This window comes from Larimichthys crocea, chromosome XIV (assembly GCF_000972845.2).
Source record: "Larimichthys crocea isolate SSNF chromosome XIV, L_crocea_2.0, whole genome shotgun sequence".
In the NCBI taxonomy this organism is placed as follows: domain Eukaryota; kingdom Metazoa; phylum Chordata; class Actinopteri; family Sciaenidae; genus Larimichthys; species Larimichthys crocea.
This window is the reverse complement of record NC_040024.1, coordinates 12,270,049-12,290,339: the sequence shown is the minus strand read 5'-3', so window position 1 is coordinate 12,290,339 and position 20,291 is coordinate 12,270,049. Positions and strand designations below refer to the sequence as shown.

Genomic DNA, 20,291 nt, shown 5'->3' with positions numbered 1-20,291 from the left:
TAATGTAACTTTATTTTATAAACTTTATTTATACAGAGTATTAATGTAATTTATTAATAAAAACAAAAAAAAACTTTTTTTATTTATACAGAGTACTAATGTAACTTTATTATACTTCATTTATACAGAGACTAATGTAACTTTATTTATAAACTTCATTTATCAGAGTACTAATGTAAACTTTATTTTAACTTCTTTATACAGAGTATTAATGAACTTATTTATAAACTTCATTATTACAGAGTACTAATGTAACTTTATTTATAAACTTCATTTATACAGAGTATTAATGTAACTTATTTTATAAACTTCATTATACGAGTAAATGTAACTGTATTTTAAACTTTTTATACAGAGTACTAATGTAACTTTATTTATAAACTTCATTTAACAGAGTATTAATGTAACTTTATTTATAAACTCTCTATACAGAGTTTAATGTAACTTTGTTTATAAAACTTCATTTATACAGAGTATTAATGTAAATTAATATAAACTTTATTATAAACTTTATTTATACAGAGTATGAAAGTAACTTTATTATAAACTCATTTATACGAGATTAATGTAACTTTTAAAACTTCATTTATACAGAGTATTATGTAACTTTGTTTATAAACTTCATTTATACAGAGTATTAATGTAACTTTATTTATAAACTTCATTTTACAGAGTACTAATGTAACTTTATTAATAAAACTCATTTATACAGAGTATAATGTAACTTTGTTTATAAACTTATTTATCAGAGTATTAATGTAACTTGTTTTAATATATATCGAATTATGTAACTTTGTTATAAACTTCATTTATACAGAGTATTAAGTAACTTTAATATAAACTTTATATAAACTTTTATACAGAGTTGAAAGTACTTATTATAAACTCATTTATACGAGTCTTTAAAGTAACTTTTGTATACATACCAATAAAAGTTTATTTTACACAAAACTTAACATAAAACATAAACATGCTAAAAAACTTCATTAGAGGTAACTATTGAAAAGAACTTTATTATACATAAAACAATTTATGAACAGTTAATTAAAATATGTACAGATATTACAAATGTGACAATAAAAGTTTGTTAAGTTCAAATGATCTTAATAAAATGTGCATCACCTGTGATCACCCTTCTTCCTCACCTGTGAACCCCTGGTTTGGTCACTTCAGAGCTGCCGCTCTCCAGGTGATAAGGCTGAAAACTTTCTCAGGTGTGTGTTCATCATTCTGTTTTTTGCCTCATCGCTTCCTGTAACTTCATCATGACGGAGAGAGTCCGGGTGGTGGCGCTCTGGTCCGGTCCAGCAGAACTGGCTGGGTGAGCTGGAGTCTGAGAGCAGAGCTGCTGAACACGTTAACACACAGGTGACCCGTGTTCACACGTGTGTCCATGTCACGCGTCTGTACGCTAGACGTCTTCATCGTTACCGTGGCGTCGTTCTGATGATGTAAGCCATTAATGAGCGAGTCCCTTCCCTCTCGTCTCTGCTCATGTGCAGGACTCATCGGACAGGATACACCCATGCCTCATTTTCCCAGATTCCCTGGGCTCACCGAAGGAAAACAGAAAAAAAAAGTTTTGTTTGTTGTCGTATTTAATTATTTTTAATGTTTCAGATGATGTCAGCTTTCATTTAAACCAGAGAGAGTGAGACTGAGTGCAGTTTGTTAACCTGTCTGTCTGTCTGTCTCTCACAGAGCGTCTGTACTTCGCCACCTTACGCAGTAAACCTAAAGTACGGCTAACACAACTATTTCTGCACAGACGATGAGTTCTGTACGAGAAGTAAGTGTGTGTGTGTGTGTGTGGTGTGTGTGTGTGTGTGTGTGGTGTGTGTGTGTTGTGTGGTCAGAGATTGCAGATAAAGATGTTTGTTTACGTTTTTGCAGACTCTTTGTGGTCTGTTTGAATACAGCTGAGTGCACCTGTCAGAACGCAATGAGGGTTTAACTCTTATCATGAAGATGGGCGTATTAATCAGCTGCCTGATCATAAATACTGTAACAGATTAGAAAAGATTACTGTAACAAATTTCTGTAACTGGGGCGTCGATTAGCTCAGGTTCTAGATTATCCGGCCACATGTATGAAGGCTCAGCAGCGGCCCAGGGTTTGAATCCGACCTTCGACCTGCTGCATGTCGTTCCCCATCTCTCTCTTCAGCTGTCTCTGTCAAAAATAAAAGCTTAGGGGCGGTTGGTAGCGTAGTGGTTTACGGGGCCGCCCATGTGTAGAGGCTGCAGTCCTCGCTGTAGCTGGCCCCGGTTCGAGTCCCGCATCGGACGGCCTTTGCTGCGTGTCACTCCCTCGCCCCTGTTTCCGCTATCTTCAGTGTACTTTCGTTAAAAGGCATAAAGGCCAAAAAAAAAAAATAAATAAAAAATAAAATAAATAAAAGCTTGAAAAAGGCCTAAATAAGAGTACTGTAACAGATTGCTGTACTCTGTACATGACCCTGTTGTCTGTCACATCAGACACCACAGAGAGTGAGTTGAAACTACAGACACGAACCACATAAACAGACAGTCTGTTGATCTAACATGAGGACTGGATTAAAGTATTTAAATACAGCTGATGTGGTTTAAAATTTGAACCGAATCATTGATCTGTCTGCGAGACAGATCATGAGAAACACTGAAACAGTGTTCAGGGTTTAGTCTTCAGTCTTCAGTTTTTAGTCTTAATCCTGAAGTGATCAACTGAGAGTCTGTGTCCTCTGTGTGTCTTAGTTTCTATGCAGACTTTGGTCCTCTGAATCTGGCCATGTTGTACCGATACTGCTGCAAACTCAACAAGAAGCTGAAGGTGAGACTGACTGCCCAAACTGGAATGACCAGAACACACACAACACTGTCACAACGCACTCACTCTGTCACATCACACCCCCTCTGTCACGTCACACTCACTCTGTCACGTCACACTCACTCTGTCACATCACAACTCACACGCCGTCCACGTCACACTCGCACTCTGTCACTCACACTCACTCTGTCCCACACTCACACTCATTGCCACTCACACTCATCTGTCACACTCACTCTGCCACATCACACTCACTCTGTCACACTCACTCTGCACACTCACACACTCTGTCAAATCACTCTGCCACATCACACTCACTCTGTCACACTCACTCTGTCACGAGACACTCACTCTGTCACACTCACTCTGCCACATCACACTCACTCTGTCACATCACACTCACACTCTGTCACACTCACTCTGTCACGAGACACTCACCTCTGTCACACGCACTCTGCCACATCACACTCTGTATCCACTCACACTCTGTCACATCACACTCACTCTGTCACGCCACACTCACTCTGTCACATCACACTCACACTCTGTCACACTCACTCTGTCACGTCACACTCACTCTGTCACACTCACTCACACTCTGTCACGTCACACTCACTCTGTCACGTCACACTCACTCTGTCACATCACACTCACACTCTGTCACACTCACTCTGTCACATCACACTCACTCTGTCACATCACACTCACTCTGTCACACTCACTCTGTCACACTTAATGTCACACTCACTCTGTCACACCACACTCATCTGTCACTCACACCACTCGTCACGTCACACTCCACTCGTCACACTCACTCTGTCACATCACACTCAACTCTGTCACATCACTCTTCATCACACTCACTCTGTCACGACTCACCACTCTGTCACAGTCACACTCACTCTGTCAGTCACACTCACTCTGTCACATCACACTCAACACTCCTGTCAACGTCACACTGCCTCGTCACACTCACTCTGTCACACTCACTCTGTCACACCACTCCTCTGTCACACTCAATCTGTCACACTCACTCTGTCACGAGACACTCACTCTGTCACACTCACACTCACTCTGCCACATCACACTCACTCTGTCACACTCACTCTGCCACATCACACTCACACTCTGTCACACTCACTCTGTCACGAGACACTCACTCTGCCACATCACTCTGCCACACCACCACTCTCACATCACTCACCACTCTGTCAATCACACTCACTCTGTCACGCCACACTACTGTCACATCACACTCCACTCTGTCACGTCACACTGCCTCGTCACACTCACTCTGTACATCACTCGAACTCCACTGTCACACTCACTCCTGTCACTACACCTCTGTCACGAGACACTCACTCTGTCACACTCACTCTGCCACATCACACTCACTCTGTCACACTCACTCTGCCACATCACACTCACTCTTTACACTCTACTGTCACGAGACACTCACTCTGTCACACTCACTCTGCCACATCACACTCACTCTGTCACATCACACTCACACTCTGTCACACTCACTCTGTCACGAGACACTCACTCTGTCACACTCACTCTGCCACATCACACTCACTCTGTCACATCACACTCACACTCGTCCCATCACACTCACTCTGTCACGCCACACTCACTCTGTCACATCACACTCACACTCTGTCACACTCACTCTGTCACGTCACACTCACTCTGTCACACTCACTCACACTCTGTACACTCACTTGTCTCAGTCACACTCACTCTGTCACGTCACACTCACTCTGTCACATCACACTCACACTCTGTCACACTCACTCTGTCACATCACACTCACTCTGTCACATCACACTCACTCTGTCACACTTAATGTCACACTCACTCTGTCACACCACACTCACTCTGTCACGTCACACTCACTCTGTCACGTCACACTCACTCTGTCACGTCACACTCACTCTGTCACACTCACTCTGTCACATCACACTCACACTCTGTCACACTCACTCTCAATCACACTCACTTGTCACGTCACCATCACTCTGTCAGTCACACTCATCGTCACAAATCACACTCACACTCTGTCACGTCACACTCGCACTCTGTCACACTCACTCTGTCACACTCACTCTGTCACGAGACACTCACTCTGTCACATCCACCTCTGTCACACTCACTCTGTCACGAGACACTCACTCTGTCACACTCACACTCACTCTGCCACATCACACTCACTCTGTCACACTCACTCTGCACACACTCACTCTGTCACACACTCACTACTGTCACAACACTACTCTGTCACACTCACTCGCACATCACACCACTCTGTCACATCACACTCACACTCGTCACATCACACTCACTCTGTCAGCCACCACTCACTCTGTCACATCACACTCACACTCCGTCACGTCACACTCGCACTCTGTCACACTCACTCTGTCACACTCACTCTGTCACGAGACACTCACTCTGTCACACTCACTCTGTCACACTCACTCTGTCACACTCACACTCACTCTGCCACATCACACTCACTCTGTCACACTCACTCTGCCACATCACACTCACTCTGTCACACTCACTCTGTCACGAGACACTCACTCTGTCACACTCACTCTGCCACATCACACTCACTCTGTCACATCACACTCACACTCTGTCACATCACACTCACTCTGTCACGCCACACTCACTCTGTCACATACACACTCTCTCACACCACTCTGTCACAGTCCACACTCACCATGTCACACTCACACTCACACTCTGTCACGTCACACTCACCTCTGTCACAACACTCCACTCTGTCACATCACACTTCATCACTCTGTCACACTCACTCTGTCACATCACACTCACTCTGTCACGTCACACTCACTCTGTCACACTCACTCTGTCACTACTATGTCAACTCACGTCACACTCCTCTGTCAGTCACACTCACTCTGTCACGTCACACTCACACTCTGTCACACTCACTCTGTCACATCACACTCACTCTGTCACACTCACTCGTCACATCACACTCACTCTGTCACATCACACTCACTCTGTCAATCACACTCACACTCTGTCAAATCCCACCCACCCACTACTCCACCACTTGTCACACACTCACTCTGTACATCACACTCACTCTGTCAACGTCACACTCACTCTGTCAAATCAACACTCACTCTGTCCACAACACCACTCACACTCTGTTCCAATCACACTACTCTGTCATACAAACTCACTCTGTCAACCACTCCACCTCCACTCTGTCACACTCATCTGTCACCACACTCATTGTACATCACACTCACTCTGTCCACACTCACTCTGTCACAATCACCTCACTCTTCCAACACTTAATGTCACACTCCTCTTTGTCACACTCCCTCTGTCACACTCACTCTGTCACGTCCACACTCCTCTGTCACCACTTAATGTCACACTCTTGTCACACTCACTCTGTCACGTCACATCACTCGATACCTGTCACACTATCTGTCACTGTCTGTGTCTTATGTGTTTTGTTGCCATGGTGATGACCTTCCTCTGGTTGATTGTTGTCGGTCGTCATGGCGACCAGCCGACCGGACAATCTGGATTCACACCCATCATTAGTTACTGCAGAGTACCTGTCCACACCTGAGACACAAAGCATCATGGGACACCTCACAAACTATGCAGCTCACAAAGGAGTGTTCATGATTTTGGAACTGTTAGCGAAGGAAGACAGATCACAACAAGTCTTATAAGATTATAATAAAACTTAAATAAAAACTAAAGACTGTAGCCACTGTGTTTAGCTCTGAGTCTTTACCCACTTCTGTGCCTGAGTCTTTCATCCACCTGTGCTGCTTTACCACCTGTGCTCTGAGTCTTTACCACCTCCACCTGTGCTCTGAGTCTTTACCACCTGTGCTCTGAGTCTTTACCACCTCCACCTGTGCTCTGAGTCTTTACCACCTGTGCTCTGAGTCTTTACCACCTCCACCTGTGCTCTGAGTCGTTACCAGCACCTTTGTACGACGTCTGAGGTCTGTACCACCATCTCTTGTCTTTAGTTACACCTGTGGTCTGCGTCTTTACCACCTCCATCCTGTGCTCTGAGTCTTTACCACCTCCACCTGTGGTCTGAGTCTTTATTACCTCCACCTGTGCTCTGAGTCTTTATTACCTCCACCTGTGGTCTGTGTCTTTACCACCTCCACCTGTGCTCTGAGTCTTTATTACCTCCACCTGTGCTCTGAGTCTTTATTACCTCCACCTGTGCTCTGAGTCTTTATTACCTCCACCTGTGGTCTGTGTCTGTACCTGTGGTCACGTGACTCTTTTCTGTGCAGTCGTTCACTCTGACCAGGAAGAGGATCGTTCACTACACAAGCTTCGACCAGAGGAAGAGATCGAATGCAGCAGTGCTGATTGGAGGATACGCTGTGAGTCATCGTCACTCACTCACTCACTCACTCACTCACTCACTCACAGCTGGAGGTGTCCTAAGGTCTGACCTGTCTCTCCCTGTTTACCTGTGTGTCTGTCAGGTGATCTACTTGAAGAAAACTCCAGAAGAAGCCTACAGAGCTCTGGTCTCTGGTTCCAATGCCTCCTACCTGCCCTTCAGGTGAGTTAGTCCACAGACCAGCTCATAGACCAGCCCACAAACAACCCACAGACAGTCAGTCCAACCACCAGCCCACAGACAGTCAGTCCAACCACCAGCCCACAGACAGCCGATAACAACGAAGTGAAAAACAATCTGACACAGAGTGAGGTGTGTGTGTGTGTGTGTGTGTGTGTGTGTGTGTGTGTGTGTGTGTGTGTGTGTGTGTTGTAACAGTCTGGTTGAATGGAGTCTCTCTCTCTGCTGACAAACAGGCCACGCCCCCTGAATGTGGCGTTCACTGACCGTCTGTTTTTCTGCTGTCAGACACCTCAGAGTGTTTACCTGTCTGTGTGTAGAGGTCACATGACCAGACTGAATTGGAGCTTCAAGTTGACAAACACAGACAATACTTGAACGTGTGTGTCCCTCTGTTGGACTCAAACAGTCATTAAACGTGTGTGTGTGTGTGTGTGTTCAGGGACGCGTCCTTCGGGAACTGCTCGTTCAACCTCACTGTGCTGGACTGTCTGCAGGGCATCAGGAAGGTGAGAGACTCCAACAACCTAAGACTAAAGACTGTCTACAGAGACTCCAACAACCTAAGACTAAAGACTGTCTACAGAGACTCCAACAACCTAAGACTAAAGACTGTCTACAGAGACTCCAACAACCTAAGACTAAAGACTGTCTACAGAGACTCCAACAACCTAAGACTAAAGACTGTCTACAGAGACTCCAACAACCTAAGACTAAAGACTGTCCACAGAGACCTCCAACAACCCAAGACTAAAGACTGTCTACAGAGGACTCCAACAACCTAAGACTAAAGGACTGTCCCAAGAGACTCCAACAACCTAAGACTAAAGACTGTCAGAGACTCCAACAACCTAGACTAAAGACTGTCCACAGAGACTCAACAACTAAGACTAAAGCTGTCTACAGCAAGGACTAACCTAAGACAACCTAAGACTAAAGACTGTCCACCAGAGACCTCCAACAACCTTAACTCGACTAACGACTGTCTCACAGAGACTCCAACAACCTAAGACTAAGACTGGTCCAGAGACTCCAAACAACCTAAGACTAAAGACTGTCCACAGAGACTCCAACAACCTAAGACTAAAGACTGTCCACAGAGACTCCAACAACCTAAGACTAAAGACTGTCCACAGAGACTCCAACAACCTAAGACTAAAGACTGTCCACAGAGACTCCAACAACCTAAGACTAAAGACTGTCCACAGAGACTCCAACAACCTAAGACTAAAGACTGTCTACAGAGACTCCAACAACCTAAGACTAAAGACTGTCCACAGCGACTCCAACAACCAAGACTTAAAGACTGTCTAAAGAGGACTCCAACAACCTAAGCTGATGAGTTTTCATTGGTTGTTTCAGGCTCTGCAGCACGGCTTCTTCGACTTTGAGACGTTCGACGTGGACGAGTACGAACATACGAGGTAAACTGTCTTGGTGTCTGTTATGTCTGTGTCTGTTCTGTTTCTGTGGTATGTCTGTTAACTGTTGTGGGTCCTGTTAACTGTCTGTGGTGTCTGTTAACTGTCTGTGGTGTCTGTTAACTGTCTGTGGTCTGTCTGTTAACTGTCTGTGGTATGTCTGTTAACTGTCTGTGGTATGTCTGTTAACTGTCTGTGGTGTCTGTTAACTGTCTGTGGTGTCTGTTAACTGTCTGTGGTGTCTGTTAACTGTCTGTGGTCTGTCTGTTAACTGTCTGTGGTGTCTGTTAACTGTGCCTGTAGCGGGTGGAGAATGGAGACCTGAACTGGATCGTCCCAGGGAAATTTGTGGCCTTCAGTGGACCTCATCCTAAAACTAAGATGGAGAACGGTGAGTAGACAGAGCGCGGGTCTGGTCTGGTCTGGCCTGGTCCGGTCCGGTCCGGTCCAGGTCTGTAGGTCTGTAGGTCTGTCAGCACTGACTGTTGCTCCGCCCTCTGTAGGTTACCCTCTCCACGCCCCCGAGGCGTACTTCCCGTACTTCAGGAAACACAACGTGACGACTGTGATCCGCCTCAACAAGAAGATCTACGACAGCAAACGCTTCACGGACGCCGGCTTCGACCACTGCGACCTCTTCTTCTTAGACGGCAGCACGCCCAGTGACATCATCACACGCCACTTCCTGCAGATCTGTGAGAGCACCGAGGGGGCGGTCGCAGTTCACTGCAAGGGTGAGCACTTCCTGTCTGTCTGTCCTCCTTCGGTTCTGGTCCTGGTCTGTCCCCTCTCTGTCCTCAGGCTGTCAGTAGTCTTCAGGACCAGCAGAGAGCGGTGTGTGTCTCAGGGTTTGGTTCTGATCCCATGTGTTTTTGGTGTCACCTGATGAGTCATGTGACCTGAGACTGATCCAAAGAGCTTCCTGTGATGTCACAGACTGATCCCCCTCTGACATTGACCTGTCTGTCTCTGTCTGTCTCTGTCTGTCTCTCAGCTGGCCTGGGCAGGACGGGCACTTTGATTGGCTGTTACCTGATGAAACACTACCGCTTCACAGCAGGTGAGGCCGTCGCCTGGATCCGGATCTGCAGACCAGGCTCTGTGATTGGACCGCAGCAGAACTTCCTGGAAGAGTGAGTCACTGATGATGTCATTCATTCTGATCTGTCTAATTAATTGATTAAATAAATAATTAAATTAATTAATTAAATCAGCATGTCTCAAACTGTGACCCGAGGACCCTCGATGGACGCTTCAGGCTTTCCAATCTGTACAGGGAGTGACACCCTCTGTCCTTAGACCCTCGGTTCCAGTGAGGAAAAACTTGCCCACAAAAATTTACCACCTTCCACCTGTGCTCTGAGTTACCTCCTGTGACCTGATCTTACCACCTGGCGCAGTGCTTGCAGTTTTATACCACTCCACCGTGCTCGAGTCTTATTACCTCCACCTGTGGTCGCTGAGTCTGTAAGCCGAACTGAGCTGGACTACCCGGGGGGCACGTGACTCTTGTTCGTGGGCAGTCGTTCACGTCTGACCAGGAAGAGGATCGTTCCACTACACAAGCTTCGCGACAGAGGAAGATCGAATGCAGCGTGCTGATTGGAGGATACGCTGTGAGTCATCGTCCACTCACTCACTCACTCACTCACTCACTCACAGCTGGAGGTGTCCTAAGGTCTGACCGTCTCTCCCTGTTTACCTGTGTGTCTGTCAGGTGATCTACTGAAGAAAAACTCCAGAAGAAGCTACAGAGCTCTGGTCTCTGTTCCAATGCCTCCTACCTGCCCTTCAGGTGCGTTAGCCCAAGACCAGCTCAATAGACCGCCCACAAACAACCCCAGACAGGCAGTCCAACCACCAGCCCAGACAGTCAGTCCAACCACCAGCCCACAGACAGTCCAGTCCCCACCACCAGCCCACAGACAGTCAGTCCAACCACCAGCCCACAGACAGTCAGTCCCAACCACCAGCCCAGACGTCAGTCCAACCACCAGCCCACAGACATCAGCCACCAGACACGCGATAAACGGTGAAAAACAATCTGACACAGAGTGAGGTGGTGTTGTGTGTGGTGTGTGTGTTGGTGGTGTTTGTGTGTGTGGTGTGTGTGTGTGTGTGTGGTGTGTGTGTGTGTGTGTGTGTGTGTGTGGTGGAACAGTCCTGGTTGAATGGAGTCCTCTCTCTCTGCACAAACAGGCCCGCCCCCTGAATGTGCGTTCACTGACCGTCTGTTTTTCTGCGCTCAACACCTCAGAGTGTTTACCTGTCGGTGTGTAGAGGTCACATGACCAGACGAATTGGAGCTTCAAGTTGACAAACAGACAATACTGAACGTGTTGTCCCTCTGTTGGACTCAACAGTCATTAAACGTGTGTGTGTGTGGGTGTGTGTTCAGGGACGCCGTCCTTCGGGAAACTGCTCGTCTCAACCTCACGTGCTGGACTGTCTGCAGGGCATCAGGAAGGTGAGAGACCCCACAACCTAGAAAAGACTGTCTACGAGACTCCACAACCTAAGACAAAGACGGTCCACAGAGACTCCAACAACCTAAGACTAAAGAGTTACAGAGACTCCAACAACCAAGACAAAGACTGTCCACAGAGACTCCAACAACCTAAGACTAAAGACTGTCTACAGAGATCAACAAACCTAAGACTAAAGAACTGTCCACAGAGACTCCAAACAACCTAGACTAAAACTGTCCACAGAGACTCCAACAACTAAGACTAAAGACTGTCACCCCCCCACGAGACTCCACAACCTAGAGACTAAAGACTGTCTACAGAGACTCCAACAACCTAAGACTAAAGACTGTCCACAGAGACTCCAACAACCTAAGACTAAGACATGTCACCGAGACTCCAACAACCTAAGACTAAAACTGTCCTACAGAGACCCAACAACCTAAGACTAAAGACATGTCCACAGAGACCAACAACCTAAGACTAAAAGACTGTCCACAGGACTCCAACAACCTAAGACTAAAGACTGTCCACAGAGACTCCAAACCTAAGACTAAAGACTGTCTACAGAGACCCAACTCCACAACCTAAGACGAAAGATGTCCACAGAGACTCCAACACCTAAGACTAAAGACTGTCCACAGAGACTCCAACAACCTAAGACTAAAGACTGTCCACAGAGACTCCAACAACCTAAGACTAAAGACTGTCCACAGAGACTCCAACAACCTAAGACTAAAGACTGTCTACAGAGACTCCAACAACCTAGACTAAAGACTGTCCCAGAGACTCCAACAACCTAAGACTAAAGACTGTCTACGAGACCTCCAACAACCTAAGACAAGACTCAAGGACCCCTGCTAAGCTTTACAGAGACTCCAACAACCTAACTTGATGAGTTTTCATTGGTTTGTTCAGGCTCTGCAGCACGGCTTTTCACTTTGAGACGTTCGACGTGGACGAGTACGAACACTACGAGGTAAACTCTGTGGTGCGTTAACTGTCGTGGGTCTGTCTGTTAACTGTCTGTGGTATTCTGTTAACTGTCGTGGTGTCTGTTAACTGTCTGTGTGTCTGTTAACTGTCTGTGGTGTCTGTTAACTGTCTGTGGTCTGTCGTTAACTGTCTGTGGTGTCTGTTAACTGTCTGTGGGTGTCTGTTAACTGTCTGTGTATGTCTGTTAACTGTCTGTGGTGTCTGTTAACTCGTGTCTGTGTTTGTCTGTGGTCTGCTTAACTGTCTGTGGTAGTCTGTTAACTGTCCCTGTGGTGCTGTTAACTGTCTGTGGTGTCTGTTAAGTCTGTGGTGTCTGTTAACTGTCTGTGGTGTCTGTTAACTGTCTGTGGTATGTCTTTAACTGTCGTGGTATGTCTGTTAACTGTCTGTGGTGTCTGTTTTAGAACTGGTCCTGTGGTGTCTGTTAACTGTCTGTGGTGTCTGTTAACTGTCTGTGTCGTCTGTTAACGTTGGGTGTCTGTTAACTGTCTGTGGTCGTCTGTTAACTGTCTGTGGTCTGTCTGTTAACTGTCTGTGGTGTTCTGTTAACTGTCTGTGGTCTGTCTGTTAACTGTCGTGGTCGTCTGTTAACTGTCTGTGGTCTGTCTGTTAACTGTCTGTGGTGTCTGTTAACTGTGTCCTGTAGCGGGTGGAGAATGGAGACCTGAACTTGGATCGTCCCAGGGAAATTTTGTGGCCTTCAGTGGACCTCATCCAAAACTAAGATGGAGAACGGTGAGTGACCGAGCGCGGGTCTGTCTTGGTCTGGCCTGGTCCGGTCCGGTCCGGTCCAGGTCTGTAGGTCTGTCAGCACTGACTGTTGCTCCGCCCCTGTAGGTTACCCTCTCCCACGCCCCCGAGGGTACTTCCCGTAATCAGGAAACACAACGTGACGACTGTTGACCGCCTCAACAAGAAGATCTACGACAGCAAACGCTTCACGGACGCGGCTTCGACCACTGCGACTCTTCTCTTAGACGCAGCACGCCCCAGTGACATCATCACACCCACTTCCTGCAGATCTGTGAGAGCACCGAGGGGGCGGTCGCAGTTCACTGCAAGGGTGAGCACTTCCTGTCTGTCTGTCCTCCTTCGGTTCTGGTCCTGGTCTGTCCCCTCTCTGTCCTCAGGCTGTCAGTAGTCTTCAGGACAGCAGAGAGCGGTGTGTGTCTCAGGGTTTGGTTCTGATCCCATGTGGTTTTTTGGTGTCACCTGATGAGTCATGTGACCTGAGACTGATCCAAAGAGCTTCCTGTGATGTCACAGACTGATTCCCCCTCTGACATTGACCTGTCTGTCTCTGTCTGTCTCTTCTGTCCTCAGCTGGCCTGGGCAGGACGGCACTTTGATTGGCTGTTACCTATGAAAACTACCAACACCGCTTCACAGCAGTGAGGCCTCGCCTGGATCCGGATCTGCAGACCAGGCTCTGTGATTGGACCGCAGCAAACTTCCTGGAAGAGTGAGTCACTGATGATGTCATTCATTCTGATCTGTCTAATTAATTAATTAAATAAATAATTAATAATTAATTAAATCAGCATGTCTCAAACTGTGACCGAGGACCCTCGATGGACGCTTCAGGCTTTCCATCTGTACAGGGAGTGACACCCTCTGTCCTTAGACCCTCGGTTCCAGTGAGGAAAAACTTGCCCACAAAAATCTTTAACAGGGAAAAAGTGGAAGAAAACTCAGGAAGAGCCACAGAGGAGGGATCCCTCTCCCAGGACGGACGACGTGCAATAGATGTCCGTGTACAGAACAAATCAACACAAACATATTGTACAATTACATGAATGCTAAAATGACAATGAATTACAATGTATGACAAAATGACAATAAATTACAATGACTGATAAAATGACAATGAATTACAATGACTGATAAAATGACAATGAATTACAATGAATGATAAAATGACAATGAATTACAATGACTGATAAAATGACAATGAATTACAATGACTGATTAAAATGTCAATGAATCACAATGAATGATAAAATGACAATGAATTACAATGACTGATAAAATGTCAATGAATCACAATGAATGATAAAATGACAATGAATTACAATGACTGATAAAATGACAATGAATTACAATGACTGATAAAATGACAATGAATTACAATGACTGATAAAATGACAATGAATTACAATGACTGATAAAATGATTACAGTAGCAGTGGAACCTGTGATAGAGACAGAGAGACACAGATGCTCAGCAGCAGCAAATCATCAACTAACTATAAACTGTGATGCAGATATGGCAGCAATAATGACAGTAGTAATATGTGTAGTGGACGTCATGCAGGACCACAGCAGTTAGTTAGCATTAGAGTCTAGAGTTGTCCGTAATGAGCCTGTGGCCAATCCCTGGCTCAGGAGCCGCATGTGTCTCTTGGCCAATAAGAATGTGGCTCTCCAACTTAAAAAACAACTTAAAAAAACTTTAAGAATTTTTTGTGTCTTCCCTTTCCTTTTAATTATTGTTATGTTGTGTGTATCGGGCTATTACTGTTTAAAAGAGCCACAAACATGCCACGGAACCAATTATCTAATAACCAATTATCTTGGGGTGGGGAGTGAACAACCTGCACTGCACACTGACGGTTTCCCACGGCAAGCTGTGATTCATTCACAAAAATGGCTAAATGTAAAGCTAAGCACAGTTATGAAGACGAGCACAAGACATTTCTTGAGGACTGGGGGACGCTTACTTTTTTGTTGAACGAAAAGACAAGCCTTTCTGTCACACGTCGTCAGCGCCATATCAGCACGCTCCATTCAAACATCGACAAGGAGTTCCCCAAAGGTACTGAACTTCAAGGAGTTCCCCAAAGGTACTGAACGTCAAGGAGTTCCCCAAAGGTACTGAACGTCAAGGAGTTCCCCAAAGGTACTGAACGTCAAGCACAGATTCAACACGCTGAAAAGTCAGGCAAAAAAAACAGACCCAGATGTTCCAACAATACACCGAGCATGCCGAGACAGCGACTCCTGCATCCTACAAAGTGGCATGGAACATTGCCCGTGCTAAACAAAAAACATACGACAAAGGAAATTTTATCAACCTGACGTGATTTAAATATTATATTATATGTATGTATATATCAGTGAGTGAAATAAGTGTCCACTGGTCTTGGTCTGCAGGACTTGCAGTGTGATGTGAATCTGGCTGAGCTAAAGTCTGGTTAAAGTTTCCTGTTTCATGGTGACGTGTGTGAGACATTTGTGACGTGGTAAATTGTTAATATTTCATTCTGTGTGTGTGTGTGTGTGTGTGTGTGTCTGTCTTTGCAATACCACAGTAAAACTGTTGGCTCTAAGTCCCTGGCTGCTTGGCCACCCCTGCTGTAATACTATCAACAAGATGGTCTATTTGTGGGTGGCTAAAGGAAGCAGACAAGTCCTCTGTTACAGTTAGACATGGCATTGAATTCAATGCTGAAGGAATAACTTCCTTAAATTTGGCTACAGCACTATCAGATAAACATCTGCTGTAGAAGCTTCTACACAAAGGCTTATAGTCCGGTAGTATGAACTCAAAGGTTATTAAAAAATGGTCAGACAGAAGAGGATTCTGTGGGAAGACTATTATATTATCAATTTCAATGCCATATGAAAGAACGAGATCAAGAGTGTGGTTCAGACAATGAGTCGGTTTATTTACACTTTGACAAAAGCCAATTGAGTCTAATAGAGAGATAAACGCAGTACTAAGACTATCATTGTGGTTGTCCACATGAATGTTAAATCACCTACAATATGATCAGACTCCATTATTTTCATTAGACTTTGAGCTTAGATGAAGGTTTTAAGTGAACTCCAATGGTTCTGGTTCTGGTCCAGTCCCTGTTATCACATCCACCATGTGTTTATAGAGTCCAGATTATCAGAGACTGGACCGCTGTGATCCAGCACAGACTGCCTGCTTATCTCAGTGACCCGGGTTTGTATCTCGACTGCCGGTCCGTATGTTTGCGTTGGCCTCTGGGACTCGGACCAGGACCAGGACCAGGATCCTGTCAGCAGACTGGATTCAGACATCGGTCTGATTCTGGTGTGTTTCACTGTTCACAGGAAGCAGTCGGTGATGTGGTCGCTAGGCGACAGCCAGCGTTCCCAGAAGGCCAAGCTCGAGGAGAGGGCGGTGCCTAACCTCATCAGCAGTATGGATGACCTCAGTCTAAGCTCCGCCCACACTTCAACAAACCCCACCCACAACGTCAACATGTGCCGATCACTGAGCGACTGTCAGAGCGAGGTCACATGACACACACACACACACACACACACACACACACACACACACAGGTCTCATGGTGCGCTTGTTTTCTCCTCCAGGCGGAGCCTGTGGACGGAGCTCCTGGTCTGACTCAGGGAGACAAACTGAGAGCCTTAAAGAGCCGACGAGCCCCCCGACCTGCCACCACCGGAGCGCTCAGGTACCAGAACCAAGACCAGAATCTGAACACGTCCCCTCAGGTGAAGAAGTCCAAACACCTGCAACAGAAAGCTCTGACACTGCCTGTTTTCTTTCAGGGTGGAGGAGATGAAGGTGCACAGCAGATTACCGTCACAGCCGCTCAGGTAACACACACACCGACATCGGGCTCAGGTGGGCTCAGGTATTGGGATGATCATGTGATGATGTGTTGATCTGATTGGTTCGCTGTGGTCAGGTTGGGTGGAGGTCTGGGCCCCACCTCCCCCCTCAAGTCCTCAAAGTTCCCAGCATCCTCTGCTTCTGCCGCAGCCAAGAGGATCGGAAGAAGTCCGCCATCATCAGCGTCGAACATTAGGAGGTCAGTGTTACACCTCACTTCCTGTCTGACTCACCTCACTTCCTGTCTGACTCACCTCACTTCCTGTCTGACTGACCTCTTGACCCCGGGTTTCTGTGGTGTCCCTCAGCTCGCGGTTGGCGAGCTCTCTCGGTGATCTGTACTCGCCAGACGTGGACTCTTCTCTCCCCGCCCCCCCTTCCTCCTCTGTGTCTGTCAGCCCCTCCCCCTCGCCTCTGGCCCCACCCTCTCTGTGTCGTTATGGTAACGGGCCTCGCAGCGTGCAGCACGAGATCAACAACAACGGCGGTCTGTACGGGGGCTCTGCGGTGCCCCCTGCGGGGAAAACCTCCGGCTTCATGGTCAGCGGCAGGTCAGGGCCTCAGGAGTTCGGCCCGTACCGGGGCGGCGGGCCCTACAGCGCTCTGAAGGGCCCGTCAGGACGCTACCTGAGCCGCTCCATACCTGTAAGTCCTCTGTTCTGATTGGTTCTATCTGTTCTGACATCACAACACACTGGATGCTGACGATAAGCTAATTAGCTTAGCTTAGCTTAGCATAACGACTCAGTCCAAACAGGAAGTGAATGACCTCACAGTCCGAGCCTCGTCCAATGAGAACGTGTGTCTGATGCTGCCAGTGTGTTTATGTCACTTCCTGTCACCTGGTCATGTGACTCTTCAGATTAACCCGTTTTCTGAATCTGTTAACTAACATGAAGCTAACGAGCCAATCAGAGCTTGAGGTTGGACCTTTGAGGCTGCCAACTGTTCGGGTCAGAATATCAAAACATGAGAACCTCAACAGAACCTCAACAGAACCTCAACAGAACCTCAGAGCAGAACCTCAGAGCAGAACCTCAACAGAACCTCAGAGCAGAACCTCAACAGAACCTCAACAGAACCTCCCCCTCTGACCCATGTGTTTGTGTGTTTTCTTGCAGTCGCTTCAGTCTGAGTACATCCAGTACTAAAAAACTACAGACCTGACCTGAGGACTCATTACCCACAATGCCTGTGGGCGCTCAAAGGGAAGCTAATAAAGGAGTTCAGCTCCGCCTGTTCATGCTGTATGTAGATGAGCTGTATGTAGATGAGCTGTATGTAAATGAGCTGTATGTAAATATGTAATCTACGCGTGTGATTGGCTGAAAGATTTATTTAGATAAACAGATTTTATATTTCTTATTTGTGACAGAAGAAATATTTTTTTGTTTTAACATTTTGATAAAGTGAAGGGTCGGCTGACGACCTGTCGTCATGGTTACAGTATTTTCAGACAGTTTGTGATTGGTCGGTTTTCTCAGAAAACAGATTCACGTTTTAATCAACAGCAATAACAAAAATAACCATAGAAGAAGAAACTCAGGGTGTGTGTGTGTGTGTGTGTGTGTGTGTGTGTGTGTGTGTGTGTGTGTGTGTGTGTGTGTGTGTGTTGGAGGGGGTGGGGCCAGCAGCAGGTAACGCCCCCTCAGCCTTAAAGAAGTGTTTGATTGGTCAGTGTAGATTTTGTGTTTTTTATTAAAATGAATTTAATTAAATGTAACGAGCTGATTAGTGCTTCATGTAACCGTTAATTAGTCGAACATACGTGACGATCTTTAAAGCTGATGATGAAGAACACGTGAATGTTTGTTTGTTTGTTGGAGCGATGAAAGATCAAAATGTGCTGTGTCAGAAAAATAAACTAAAGTCTGAACAAACTTAATGACCTTGTCACGTTTGCAACTTACAACACGTCACGTACACGTCATGTCATGCACACGTCAGGTTCACGCCACGTACACGTCATGTCCTATGGGGGGCATTTTGTGGCCGCCCCGTGTGTGGAGGCTATAGTCCTCGCTGCAGCTGGCCCCGGTTCGAATCCCGCATCGGACGGCCATTCACTGCGTGTCCCTCCCCTCTCTCTGCTTCCTGTCTGTCTTCAGCTGGACTATCAATAAAGGCCAAAAAAAAAAATCTTTACCAAAAAAAAAAAAAACTAAAAACCCGTGAGCAGACCTAACATGTAAATTCCATTTACTTTTAATGGACAGACCGGCGTCACGTAACACGCGTTGTTGCGCATACGCCTACGTGACGGGTGAACTACGCCTCGTACCTCGCCTTGTACATGAGCTGCAGACACACACTGTGTTTGTGGAAATCAGACAGAGGGGTCACTGACGCCTCAATGTACAAATAACTATTGACTTTATGATGACGAGGTTTGAGTGTAACAGCTGCTTCTTCACATTAGAACTCATAACTAGAACATTTCATTTTCCCCCCCAAACTGAGGAAGAGGCTGTGCGCATTTATGCACGAGGTCCATGGATCATCAGGACCTGACAGGTCATTTTCTATGTTCTCAAAATTCGTCATCATAAAGTAAATAATTATTTGTACATTGAGACGAGCGTGCGCACAGGCATCCGCTGAGTTGACATGGCATGACACTGATCACCCGTCACCTTTCATTATTTGGTTTACTCACAATACTGTACTATTAATAATACTATTTTTCAGTCTTTATGCGGTTAAGGTTTTACTATAGTGTGCTGCCATAACGTCACCTACATGTTAAATTTGATATTTGCATTTAACATACATATTGTACACGTTTTAAATGTCTACGTGTTACATGTGTACATATGTAACATTAGATGTGAGAGCTTCACATGTTTAAATCTTTATTTTATCGTTTTATTACATTTGTTTCTGTATGAAAAGTTTTTATTTAAATTAATTTACAAGAAAAAATGTTTTAATTTTAGAGAAGCATTGAATCACTCTTTATCCATTCTGTTGATTATTTACAGATGATGGATTATAAATAATTGATATACAAAGGTCACAAACCTGTCCGAGGTCAATCAGTGAAAGTTCATGTGACTCTTCACAGTGACGTCAACAAACAAATGAGTATGAGGTCATCGCAGTCAGTCTGTCATCACACAATGAAGATCAATCAATCATCAATCAATCATCAATCAATCATCAGACGTCTGCTGCTTCACATTAACATCTCTACTTTCAAATAAAGTTAGCAGTTTGAATCAGGATCGACTTCAATAACATAAAAATATTTTATATTTTTATATAATTGATTTTTTTAGAATCACTTTCATTGACATTTAATTTAAGAAAATGTGGAGTTCATCAAACAAACAAATCAAAAATCATTTATCAATAATAATTAAAGAGTCAATTTATTCAGTTTAT

At 45.6% G+C, this 20,291-nt stretch overlaps 1 protein-coding gene across 1 annotated transcript; it reads left to right on the top strand.

Moving 5' to 3' along the window:
- The first annotated feature begins 2,732 nt into the window (after positions 1-2,732).
- cdc14ab (cell division cycle 14Ab) lies at positions 2,733-18,792 on the top strand. The gene is given in 14 exon segments (XM_027287806.1): positions 2,733-2,808; positions 7,122-7,214; positions 7,320-7,399; positions 7,860-7,926; positions 8,780-8,848; positions 9,142-9,229; positions 9,342-9,572; positions 9,833-9,971; positions 16,382-16,565; positions 16,646-16,746; positions 16,844-16,891; positions 16,984-17,106; positions 17,216-17,552; positions 18,029-18,792. Coding segments are annotated over 14 exon segments (1,632 nt in total). The 5' UTR covers positions 2,733-2,766; the 3' UTR covers positions 18,059-18,792.
- The last annotated feature ends 1,499 nt before the right edge of the window (positions 18,793-20,291 follow it).